The sequence below is a fragment of the Ailuropoda melanoleuca genome, chromosome 3, assembly GCF_002007445.2.
Source record: "Ailuropoda melanoleuca isolate Jingjing chromosome 3, ASM200744v2, whole genome shotgun sequence".
NCBI classification, from domain to species: Eukaryota; Metazoa; Chordata; class Mammalia; order Carnivora; family Ursidae; genus Ailuropoda; species Ailuropoda melanoleuca.
This window is the reverse complement of record NC_048220.1, coordinates 82497745-82509936: the sequence shown is the minus strand read 5'-3', so window position 1 is coordinate 82509936 and position 12192 is coordinate 82497745. Positions and strand designations below refer to the sequence as shown.

General features: G+C 53.6%; 1 protein-coding gene across 1 annotated transcript in view; it reads left to right on the top strand.

Moving 5' to 3' along the window:
* The window catches only part of MCC (MCC regulator of WNT signaling pathway), a 407237-nt gene that overhangs the window by 376582 nt on the left and 18463 nt on the right, over window positions 1-12192 (top strand). The window contains 2 exon segments of the mRNA XM_034656615.1: window positions 5178-5412; window positions 10340-10546. Coding sequence (XP_034512506.1) covers window positions 5178-5412; window positions 10340-10546 — 442 coding nt within the window.

Here is a 12192-nt window from a genome sequence, read left to right as displayed (position 1 = left end):
TGGAGCTTTCCACCTGCAGCCCTCCCCGAAATCCCTCTCAGAGAACTGGTGTCCCACCCTAGGGATGAGAAGTAACCGGTCCTGGTGGATGATGATTCATTCCCCCCCCCCACCCCGACAGCCAAGACCATCCAGCATTCCAAGCTGGGAGAGCTAATGGATGATGGAAGCTGGGCCCAGCAGCCAGCGGCAGGCCCTCAGGAGACCGGCAGCGCCTTTGTCTGCCGGAAGCAGAGGAGAGGCCAGGGCTTCCCTGCCTTTCCCACTGTCACAGTCATATTCCACAGTGGGACGTTAGCGCACAAAGCAGAAATGTAATGAACCTCCCTGATCCGCTCCCGGCTGGCTACCTGGCAGGGAGGGGGGAGGGAAGCCACAGGGGCTCCGGGGGATGCAGGCGTATCTGGAAATCAAACTTGGCCCTGATAAGGGCACTTTAGAGCGCTGAACTTCCCACAAGGGTAGATCTGGGGAGGGAGATCTTTTTTCTTGTTTTTTTAAAAATATTCCCATGGTAGAGATGGTGAAATAAAGCCCCCCCCCCCGTTAGGTATCAGGCAGCAGACCCTTGGGGGTTCAGGACACCCCAAAGCCTGTCAGCTTCTGCCCACCCATGTGCTGTTTCCTCGAACATTTCTGTAGTCCCTTCGGGCACTTGCTGTATTGCTCTTCCTCAGCCCGGGTGGTAGGGGAATTATTCATATTCCCGTTTTACTGCAGCCTAGGAAGGTTGGGTCACTTACTCTGCACCATAAAGCTTGGCAGTGGCAGAGAAAGAACGTCTCCTCAGGTCTGTCTGATGTCAGCGATCTGCTCCTCATTACTGGCACCTGCCAGGTCAGCCCAAGACTGTATGGCCTCTCCCTAGAGAATTTGGGGGGATCCCATTACCCCATAGGCTACTGTGCAAATGCCCACCTGTCTTATGGGGTAGACCAGTTGTTCTCAAATCTGGCTATGCCTCAGAATGATGGGGAGGGTGCATTAAAATGCAGATTGCTGGGCTTCGCTCCCAGAGTTCCCCATTCTAGAGGTCTTGGGGTGGGTCTGGGAACGTGCATTCCTAACAAGTTCCCAGGCAATGCTGCTGTGGCTAGCCCAGCAATGGCTCTTTGACAGCCACTGGGGTACACCAGTCCTGCTAAATGGAAAATCTGCCCAAATACTATCATTTTAGTACCTGCAGAATAATTACAGAACTCTAGCTTCTAGTGCTCTTTGAATTTTGAAATGTCTTTAAGTGAAAGAGAACAGAGGGAACCTCAAGTGTAAGTGTTCTATTTCTAAAAAAAAAAAAAAAAAAAAAAAGTCCAAATAAAATATGACCGAAAACTCATCTGGGTGGTAGGTACATGGGTATTGGTTCATCTCCGTGTTTCTCTATACATTTAAAATTTTTCAAAATAATTTTTAACGGACGGAAGGACGAGGGTTGTGAAGTGAACCTCCGCTCCGGAGCCCCAGCAACCCGGGAAAGGATTTCAGACCTGAAGTTTCCAGAGCGCTGGAACAGGAGTGCGGACGCTGCCCCGCGCCAGGCTGTCCAGAGCCGCGGCGCCTGTGAGCAGAGCGAGCACAGCTCACGCTTGGCCCTGTGGGACGCTTTGCGAACAAGGCTACCACCGCAGTTGGCTTCCCTTTTGTTGCTTATGTGTCTGTGGGACATTGTGATGTCTGTCCGTCCACGTCCGTGTTGACGGTGCGGGAAGGTGAGCGCTGAGTCCCACTTGAATGGTTTTGTTCCAGGCAGGTTGGGGGCGGCAGTGCTTTCCCGCAGAGCTCGGAGGTGCTGGGCGGGGGGGACCCTGTTCCCTCGGACAAGTCCTTCCAGTTCCCAAGTCTCATCGGCTTCCTGGCGCCCTCTGCTGGGGCGACTCTTAGTTCACTCACTTCTCTCGGGCGGCTTCGTTTCTTTAGGAATTTGACACCTGAAGTGTTCGGGCCGCAGGGTGTTGCTGCTTCTCCCTTCCCGTCCTTTGTAAAATGCAGCTTGAGAAAACACAGGAATGGTGATTGATCGTAACAGTTGTATCCCCCTTCCTGCCCTCCCAGCTTCCACCATCTCTTCCCCAGATGGTTGCAATGGCCCAGAATGGGTCTCCCTGCCCCTGCCCCTGCATCGCTCCTCAGCCCAGGGAGCCTGTTACAATGTAAGGCAGCTCACGTCACCCCTGTGATACAAACCTTCCCATGGCTTCCATTCTAATTCCAGAGAAAAAGACACAGCGCTTATAAAACCTGCCATGACCTGGCCCCTGCCCCCCCAACACACACCCTCCTGTCTGACCAGCTCTCCTCCTCCCTCTCCCTTAACTGCCTCCACCTCAGCCACAATCTCTTCCCTGGCCATGCTCACTGCCTCAGGGCCTTTGCATTCGCTGTGCCCTCTGCCTGGATTGCTCTTCCTCCAAACATCCACACTGCTCCCTTTCTCAGGTCCTGTGGGTCTACTTTATGTAACGTCGTCACGCAGGACCTCCCTGTAACTCTGTTGCACAGAATAATCGCATCTGCTCTTTGTGCTCCCCATAATTGCTTCATTTTCTCCGTGGTACTTCTGTGTCTGATGTACTGCGTATTTTACTTGTTTGTCTCCCCTATTAGAATATGAGCTCCGTGAGAGCAGAGATTTTTCTAGGGCCTACAAGAGTACCCCGTAGTGCCGCTCCAGTATTGCCTGAACGATAGCTACATCTATCTACTGCTTACTACGTGCTAGGCACTGTTCTAAACACTTTACGTTTCAACTTCATTTTACAGATGAGGAGGTAGGCACAGGGAGGTTGAGTCACGCTACCTGTAGATCTACCAAGTGGCGAAGATGCTTGGCTTACAGGTCAAGGTGGCATCTCTGTTTGGGTTCTGCAGAGAAACAGGACCAGGAGGGGTAGAGGTGGCGGTCTGTGTATATACAAGTATAGGAAAAGAGTGATTGATGAATTTTAAGGAACTGGCTCATACGATTATGGGGACTGGCAAATCCTAACTCTGTAGGGCAGGCACACGGGCTGGAGACCCAAGGAAGGCTTGATGTAGCAGTCTTGAATCTGAAGGCGGTCAGGAGGCAGAATTTCTTTCTCAGGGGACCTCAGTCTTGTCTTATAAGGCTTTCAACTGATCGGACAAGACCCACCTCTGTCGTGGAAGGTGGTCTGCTTTACTCAACGTCTGATTTAAAGGTTAATCGCATCTTGGGGCGCCTCGGTGGCTCAGTCGCTTGAGCATATGACTCTTGATTTTGGCTCAGGTCATGATCTCAGGGTCATGGGATCAAGTCCTACGCGGGGCTCCTTGCTCAGCAGGGAGTCTGCTGGAGATTCTCTCCCTCTCCCTCTATCCCTCCCCCCAAGTTCGCTCACTTGCTTTCTCTTAAATAAATAAATAAATAAATGTTAATTACAGCTTTAAAAAAACACCTTCACAGTAAGAAGTCGATGGGCATTTGGCCGAGCACCTGGGCAACTGCGAACCATCAGAACCTGTAAGGGGGTGTGGTACGTTGGTCAGGTGGATCTTGTTCCCTTCCTGGGCAAGATACATCCTACCTGTCCGATGGGGTGAAGAGGGTGGGGGCGGGAGAGCAACCCCAAGAGTCTGTGGTGCTCAGCAGCTTGCAGTCCTAGCAGGAGTTCTCGGACTCGATCACCGAAGCCCCAGGGTGTTATCTTCCTCCTGTGTGCGGCCAGCTGAGTGGTGGAGCTCCCACTCATCCCCTCTCCTCACCTTTGTCTCCGCACAAGCCCTGTTTTCTAGATAATGCGTCACACGCAAGAGTGGAATGGTCCTTGGTCACGCCTAGGTTATGGGGCAATTGCATCTGCTGAGTTGAGGTCCTGTGCCTGTAACCCCTGTTGCAGGGTGAGGTGAGGAGGCCAGGCCAGGGCCTCTAGCAGCCAGTAGCCTGTGGAGACCACTCCTTGCTCCTGGCACAGCTTCTAGCAATGGGAGCCTTGGGAGGATGGGGCTGAGGAATGAGAAGACAGTGGCCCAAGTTCAGGTGTACCAGTGTCCAGCCTCATGACCGGGCAAGCCACCCAACGTTTCTGAGCCTCAGTCACCAAATCTGTAACGACAGAGATGATAATGCCAACCTGGCCTGTTTTGATGAGAGCTCAGTGGGCCCCTGCTTGGTTTTCTGCCATCTTTCCAAGGCCAGAGCCATGAGGGCCATGTCAAGTGTGGGCGGGTGCAGTGTAGGTCTGGAGAAACTGTAGGTCCGCACCAGCCTCAAATGCTCGCGGACCGATGGGGTGCAGTGAGCTTCATCCTGAGCCAGTGGGGCAGCCTGCCCACTGCCAGAAAAAGTCAGTATCCTCGGCTTTCCTGTGGTGCTCACCCTTGCACGGTGGCCTGGGTCACACAGAGGCCACCGTGTTCTCAGGGTTCATCCCAGGTGCTCCTCGTGGTGGCACTGTCACCATGCAGCACGGGCCTCCAAGGGCCCCCTGGGCTGGCCTGAGTCCCCGTGGTGGACAGTACACTCAGCCGTGACGCAAGAGGAGTGGCGTGGAGGCGGGCGCGTCCTGCTTTCTAAGTTGTCACAGTAGCAGTGCACACACATGGGGGTTCGTTTCACGGTACCCCACTCCCCTGTCTCTACCGCACCTTCCAGCTCCTGCCCAAGGGGACTGCTGCCACGGTCCCAGGCGTGTGTTTGCACAAGCAAACAGGCACACACATGCATATCTAAATGTCACACCGGAGGTACTCTGTTCTTCAGCTTTGTTCCTTAACACATCCCTTTTTTAAGTCTGGTCCACATGTATGCCTGTTTTTTAATCAAATATTACTTTTATCCTATTTCTCCACTTAAAGTATTTCCACCGTGTCGTCATTATTACCGTAATGTCCGTATAACTTCCATCCTTTTGGAATGTACCATAATTAACTACATCCTCTGTGCCACAAAACGTCTTTGTACCTTGTAGCTTCTGTGGGATTATTTTCTTAGAATTCATTTTTAGGGTCCACAGGTTGTGTTAAAGGGGGTAAGCATTTCTGTTATTCTTCAGACTGATGTCTCTCCATGGCACAAAGAATGCTTTTTTTTTTTTTTGGAGGTGCGGGGGGAGGGATTACCATCGAACGCTGTTGGAGAGATGGGGTGTGGAAAAGAGTCTGGAACAAGACCTGTTCTCTGTGGCTGAGAGCGTGAGAGGGTTTCTCTGTCTCCTCAGCACAACCAGCTCCACGGCCAGTAGCTGCGACACGGAGTTCACTAAAGAAGATGAGCAGAGGCTGAAGGACTACATCCAGCAGCTCAGGAATGACAGGGCCGCGGTCAAGCTGACCATGTTGGAGCTGGAGAGCATCCACATTGACCCCCTCAGCTACGACGTGAAGCCCCGGGGGGACAGCCAGCGACTGGATCTGGAAAACGCCGTGCTGATGCAGGAGCTGATGGCCATGAAGGTACTGTGGGGGTGGGGGCCGATGCAGCCCTGGGCCCGGGGGCTGCCCTGTCCTCAGGAGGAGATGGGAGAGGGCCCCCCAAAAGCAGGTCAGGAATGATGACCAGTCCACCCCGTCTGGGTTCAGTCATCTCCCCCTTGGAGGACAGCTAGAGCCTCATTTGTAGACAGGACTAGTTTCAGTGTGTCTGGGGTCTCTGGGGCTGGACATGACTCCGGGGGGGGTCAGTTGAACTCTGGAGAATGCCTTGGGGTGTCTCAGCTCCACTCTGGAACACCTCATTCTTCAAGAGAAGCCAGATCAGATCCCTCCAGGCTGGACGGCCCCTGTCCCCGTAAAAGGACCTGTCCTCTCCAGGAGGAGAGGTCTTCTTGGGAGGATGCTGATGTTCATGAGGTTAGGGGAGGACCAGGCAAGGACAGGTGCAGCACTTGGACCAGAGCCCTGGGGTCCTGACGCCCTTTTCCCTTTCGTGCCACGGGGAGCCCCCGGGGTCCTGACGCTCTCCAGTGAAGTTGGCCAGTGCCGTTCACATCCGTGGTTCCTGATAAGGTCCTGGGCTGTTCACCCGGCCGGCTGAATTATCTGCTGGCATCTGGAAAGTTGGGCAAGGGGAGCTTTCTTGGACAGCTAGTCCCTGTCATCGGGAAGCGGGTGCATTGCCATCCCTTCCTCAGGGCGCACTTTGCAGTCTCTGGCCGCGGTGCCCAGCACGGGCCTTCCCCTGCTGAGAGCTTTCTCAGAAGACAGCTGTGTGGTGATAAAGAACATACCTGGTCTGCGTTCCCAGCTCCCGCTGAGAGCTCCCCAGACCCTTGGAATTTCCGGAGCAGAAGCAGTGTCTGTGTTACGCTCATGAGGCCACTCCTGGCGGGCCCCCTGAAGTCCAGCGCCGGGCTGTCCCTGGAGGGATTGAGCCTGGGATTACAGGGTCAGACTTTGAGCCCCTTGACCTCCAGGGAGGAGAGGAGGGTGCAGGTTGAGTTCCCCTGTGTGGCCAGCGATTCCATCCATTGTGCCTAGTCATGAAACCCCTAAGATCCCTGGGCACCAGGGCTCAGGAAAGATCTGTGTCCAGCGCTCTTCCAGGCACCCCCGTGTGCACCCTCTGTGTACAACCCTAATCCTAAGTACAGCACTTTCCTGAGTTGAGAGGGTTGTGCACAGCCCCGAGTTGGTGAGAAGTGCAAGTGGCCCGGGGACCCCCCCAACACTCACGGCTGGTGTTGGAAGTGAGGGCAGTCTTGGAGGACTGTCCTTACCTGTGGGGTCTGTGAGAACTCAGGAAGTTCAGGCCAGGCTGTGTTGGACTGTGTGCCCCCAGTTGCAGTGAAAACAGAATAACCACTCACCAGGAACACGGTCCTGCAGGGCTGCAGCCAGCTCCCAGCAGGCCTGGGGCAGACGTTGGCACTTGTAAGGCCTGCCGAAGTGGGGAGTAGGAGCTGGGAGCCACGTCCCCAGGCCTGCTCTGCAGACTGCACTCTCCTGTGCACAAAGCCTGATTTGCACAGCCTGGGATTCTGCAGTGTCTGTGGCCCCCAGGTGTTGAGACATGAGGGGCTTTCAGGGCCAGAAGCCAGCTTAGGAACCAGAGGCAGGTCTGTTGGGCCCGGTGGGTCGAGGAAGCACTGAATTAATAGCTCGTAACTGATGTCTCCTGTTGGAACCAGCACTGTCCCTGCAAGAGAGCAGGCTCCCCTCTGGTTCACTCACCTCTGGAGAGGAAAGAGGAGCCGCCAGCAGTGGTCAACCCAACACAGTCTGGTCACTTTCTCAATGTGTCCCTGTCCTCGGCGGCTGCTCAATCTTGAGTCTGGCTGAATCCTGGGAAGACTTTGGCAGTGGCAGCAAATTAGGAATCAGCCCTCGCCTTCAAGCTGGCTTACCGTGTCCCACCCACTCAGCTCAGACCCTGACTTCTGTTCCCTCGGGGAATCCTCACGCATCCTTGGCTGATTTCTCCTCTCATTGCCCATAAGCCGGGGATTGGGTCCATCATCATGGTGCCTTTTTCCCCAATCGGAAGCCCTGTTTGTGGGCCTTTGCACCCTGCGCCACGAGCTGTGAAGCTACCCATTTGTTGTGTTCCAGTCATCATGTTTCATTTGGCCAAAGACTAAGGATTTCCTTTTTATATTCAAGCCAACATGTGTGATAAATTCCGGGTTACTCTGGCCAGGAAAGACATTTTTGGTGGAATAAAATATTCCCTTTGCTAATGTGTATACATTATAGAAATTGTCTAAAACACGGGCGCCTGGGTGTCTCCGTCGGTTAAGCTTCTGACTCTTGATTTTGGCTCAGGTCCTGATCTCAGGGTCGTGAGATGGAGCCCACATCAGGCTCTGTGCTGGGCATGGAGCCTGCTTAAGATTCTCTCTCTCCCTCTCCCTTCCTCCTCCTCGCTCTCTCTCTGTCTCTCTCAAAATAAATAAATTAAAATTAAAAAATAAAAGAGCAGAAATTACGAAAAGCTGGGAGAGAAATAACCCATAATATGATCCAGAGGCAGCCATTGCTGGTGTTCTGGCTTCGGTCCCTTCCTGTGAGGTTTTTGGAGGGTAAACATCGGAGTCCTCTCCCTTCCCTACGCAGTGCACTCCCAGGGATGTGTGTACCCATTCCAAAACCACTAGCAGCAAGTGATGTTGGATTTCACCATTTCATTCTAGGATACAATTGCTGAGAAACTCAAGTTTTCTGGGTTTTCACTTCTCGTACATGGTCTTTAGTAAACACCTTTTCATTTCCAGATCATCTACTTGGCTCCTTTTCAAATCCACTCTTCCTTTTTGAATATCCTATCCTTCCATTATCTTCTTCCTCTCTCTGTTTTAAATATTTATTTTCTAGTGTTTCACCTGTTATCGCTGGTTCTTGTAAACGCTGATCTGTCTCGCATGATTTGTTTCCATTTTCTCTGTGTGTGGGTTGGGGGAGGGCGTGCGTACTAGCTCATCTTCAGTGGGGATTGTGTCTTCTAAGAGTCTTCTGGGTCATGGGTTGTAGATGTCCCTACAGAGTGGTTCTGTCCAGGGATCTGTTGGGACCCATGGATTTCAGAGGGTTAGGGCTAGTTTCTGTTACATTCTTGGCTTAGGATTCCTGTTTCACATCCACATATGACAAGTTTGTGGCTCTGATTCTTCAAAAAAGGCTCTTCTTGCTTTTCCCACCCAGACCCTGAGGGATAGGTTTCCTCACCACACCTCCAGAAAGGAAATCTTCTAGTCTTTTACTCTAGGCAGTACTTTGAGAGTCCTGACTCATGTAGGGATCTCTGTTCTGACTCTGCCCTGACCTTAGCACAGGCGCCAGAAGCCCAGGTCCTAGGGCCCCCATCCTGGTCTGAAACCTGTGTTGGCCTGTATTACGGCTACCTTGCCTTTCCTCTTGGGCCAAGTTCCTTCTTCATGGCTGGCACCCAAAGATTCGTCTTTCCTTCTTTCAAGCTTGCATTTATGTGTTTGTTCCAGGTGTGACTGGCCCCCTTAGCTCAGTATGCAGCATTGCCAGAACCTTCAGAATCCTGCTTCTGATGGCAAAAGATGAGAAGGCTTCTGTGTATGGAAGCATCTTTCATTCTGGTTTTATAGCTCATCTTTAGGAAAGGTCTGGGGGCTGCTTCGGAGTAGTCACAGAGCACACTGCCTTCTGCATGTCTAACGCCTCCGCGGCCCTCATCTGAATATTACAAGTCGTAGTGGGTGCCCTCTAGGTATTTCCCTATGCTGGAGGGTGAGAACGGCTACACTCCGGGTTTGGCTTTTCCAGAAGAATATACCAGGCCTGTGGCTTATTACCTCAGAAGGGTCAATTCAAGGGTAACTAGAGACAGTGATGGTGGTGAATCCTTCTCAAGGCAGTGACTCAGTAACAGAGAATCTTTGTAAGTGAGATCCCAGAGATAGCTGGGAAGACAGACCTGGCAGTCATGTGGTGGTGGGATCAGATGACCAGAGTCATGCATGGGCTCCCCTTGAGGGAGGGACTGACTACAGCTTAGTGGTTACGAGCCAGACAGCCTGGTTCAAACTCCGACTCCCAATTTACCCAGTAATTGTGAGCAGGCATATTTCTCTCTGCATGCCTCAGTTTCCCATCTGTGTATGGAGATGTTCATAATGCCTACCTCAAGTTGGGAGAATTAAGTGGGTTACTTCGTATAAACCTCTAAAGCAGTGTCACATGCTCAGTAAATGCGGGTGGCTGTTGTTATCTGGCTCCTGGTCCCCATTTTGGAGTGACTCTAACTGGACTTCTCTGAGACCCTTTGAGAAGTTATCAGGTGGGTGGTCACCTGTGAAGGACTCTGTTTCTGTGGATTTCATTTGGGCCTCCTGAAGTAGGTAAGAGCCGAGGTGATACGCTTGCTGTGGGCACACGCCCCCAGCCGGCTCCACTGCAGGGCGCCAAGGGAGGGTTGAATATGTGGGTCGGGGCCATGGAAAATGGGAAAGGAAATGGGAACTGGAAGGGAGCTAGTCAGACCCAGCCTTGTGTGGATGGCCCTGCTTCACAGCCTCTCTGACTGACAGAACATGGCCAGTGCATGCTGGGAAACTGGTTTCCAACAGAGACAGGTGTGCCCACGGAGGGGGGCAAGGAGTGGCTGGGAGGGGATGTTCCAGTTGTTCAAAGGGTTTTTCTTACAGTGAACCAAACTCTGCTTGCCTGTAACTATCCTTCATTTACCTCCGTTTGGGTCCATCAAGAGACAAAGCACGTGGCTTTGTCCACACGTCAGTCCTTCAGAGGGCGGGGGCAGCTGGCTCGTCTCCTGGTCATCCTGTTGCGGCAGCCAGGTGGTAACTCCACCGCAGGGTGTGGGTCGCAGCCTCGGACACCCTTGTCCCTGGCCTGCTTTCCCACGCCTGGTCCTGCTCCCGCAGCGTGGGCGCCTCATACCCTCCGTGCTCCGCAGGAGGAGATGGCCGAGCTGAAGGCCCAGCTCTACCTCCTGGAGAAGGAGAAGACGGCCCTGGAGCTGAAGCTGAGCACGCGGGAGGCCCAGGAGCAGGCCTACCTGGTGCACATCGAGCACCTGAAGTCCGAACTGGAAGAGCAGAAGGAACAGCGCGTGCGGTCCCTGAGTCCCGGCGGCGGCGGCGGCAAGGACAAGTCCGGCAAGGTAGGAGCGAGGGCGCGGGGGCCCCCGGCCCGGCCGTGCCTCCCACGCTGTCTCCCTGCCCCGTGGCCTCAGTTTCCTTATTTGCACGGGAACTGCAAGCCTTTCCAGAGATCTTAAAGAAGGTACCATTTTGAGTGTGAAGAAACCAAATCCATTTTTCATCGCACTTTAGGTGCTAGTTACAGCATTTCCGGTGCCACAGTCTGATCGGGGGCGGTCTGCACTGTCGTCCGGGGGCCTGGCACCGCGACTGTCACCTGTGGCCTGTTGGTCACATCTGTACCGATCATCGCATCTGTGGGCCTCCTATAAATCTCAGCGCCGAGGAAGGAGTGGGTAACCCCGTTTACACGGGAGAAAGGAGGCTCACAGAAGTGAGGGGGTCTCGCAGCTGATAAATGCAGAATCAGGATCTAACCCGAATTTGGCTAACGGCCCTCATCCTCTCATCCGTGCTGCCGCCTCAGCTCCTGTTGGCGTTTGTGCCGCCAGCGAGACGGGAAGCAGGAGGCTGCCGAACCAGGGGAGGAAGGCGGGCCCTGTTCACACACAGGCTGTCACAGAGCGTGGGCTCACAGCTGGTGTCACCCAGCAAACTCACGCTCCCGTGAGCCCGGAAGTCTTGTTCTCTAGAATCCAAGCTCGTTCCATCATACCGTATCTCAGAATTATTCCAAATATCCCATGGGAGAAAAAAATAGTCCAGACCCTAAAGAATTAGATCCCTCATCCCAGGGTATGGAAATTCTGTATTCTGCGTCGTACTTTCTGTTCCTAATAAACACTAGCTTCTCCGAACCCTGGGTTGTTTCCAGCCCAGGACCCGGGGCAGACGCTGACTTGCTGGTCTAAGGAATGGCTTCTCACAGTCCAAATGCAGGGGCGTCTCTGGGAGAGTTTTGTACCTGGAAAGGAAGCAACTTGCTGATTGGTGTGGCAGTCAGCGGTCACTCCCTAAACAGCTAAGGACTGTGCAGCCTGCTTCACAAAGGGCCGAAGCCACATTGTGCTCCTCTCACCCAGCAAAGAAGTCACGGGAGTTCACATTCGTGGCAGCCGGCTGGGCCCTCTCTCCCCAGACCTGGGTGCTTGCCCGTCACCCATTCACGAGATAGATGTGAGCTGGTCCTGCTGCGGTGCCGGAGGCTGTTCGAGGAGTTTCTGTTCCAGAGAGGGACACTGATGGGCAAACAGATGATTGTAACACAGTGACATAAGACCAAGGACCAATTCCTAGTACGACGGGAGGCCACGGGCCTGACACAGAACCCAGGCGTGGAGGTTTGGGACAGGTTTCCTGCACTGAGAGCCAGTGGAATGGCCGCTAGCTCGATGGAGACGGTTGGGGCTGAGAAGTCAGTCCCCCGTAAGCCAGTGGAATGCCAAGGGCAAGACCCAGAGGGAAGAGGAATATTGGTACATCGGCTGAAGAGTGGAGGCAGCTGTGCTGTCCGGAGGACAGTGAGGAATCACAAAGGCTTTGCAGCAGGGTAGGGGAGGTCACTGTGAGAGGCCCCGTGAAATCATCTGCCCCCGCCTGCGGAGGGGAGTCTGGGTGGGCAGCAGCCTACAAAGAGTCTCATATGGTCACATCTGGGGCTCGAGAAAATGGGGTTTTCCCCTTCCATGCCAACACCTTACAAATC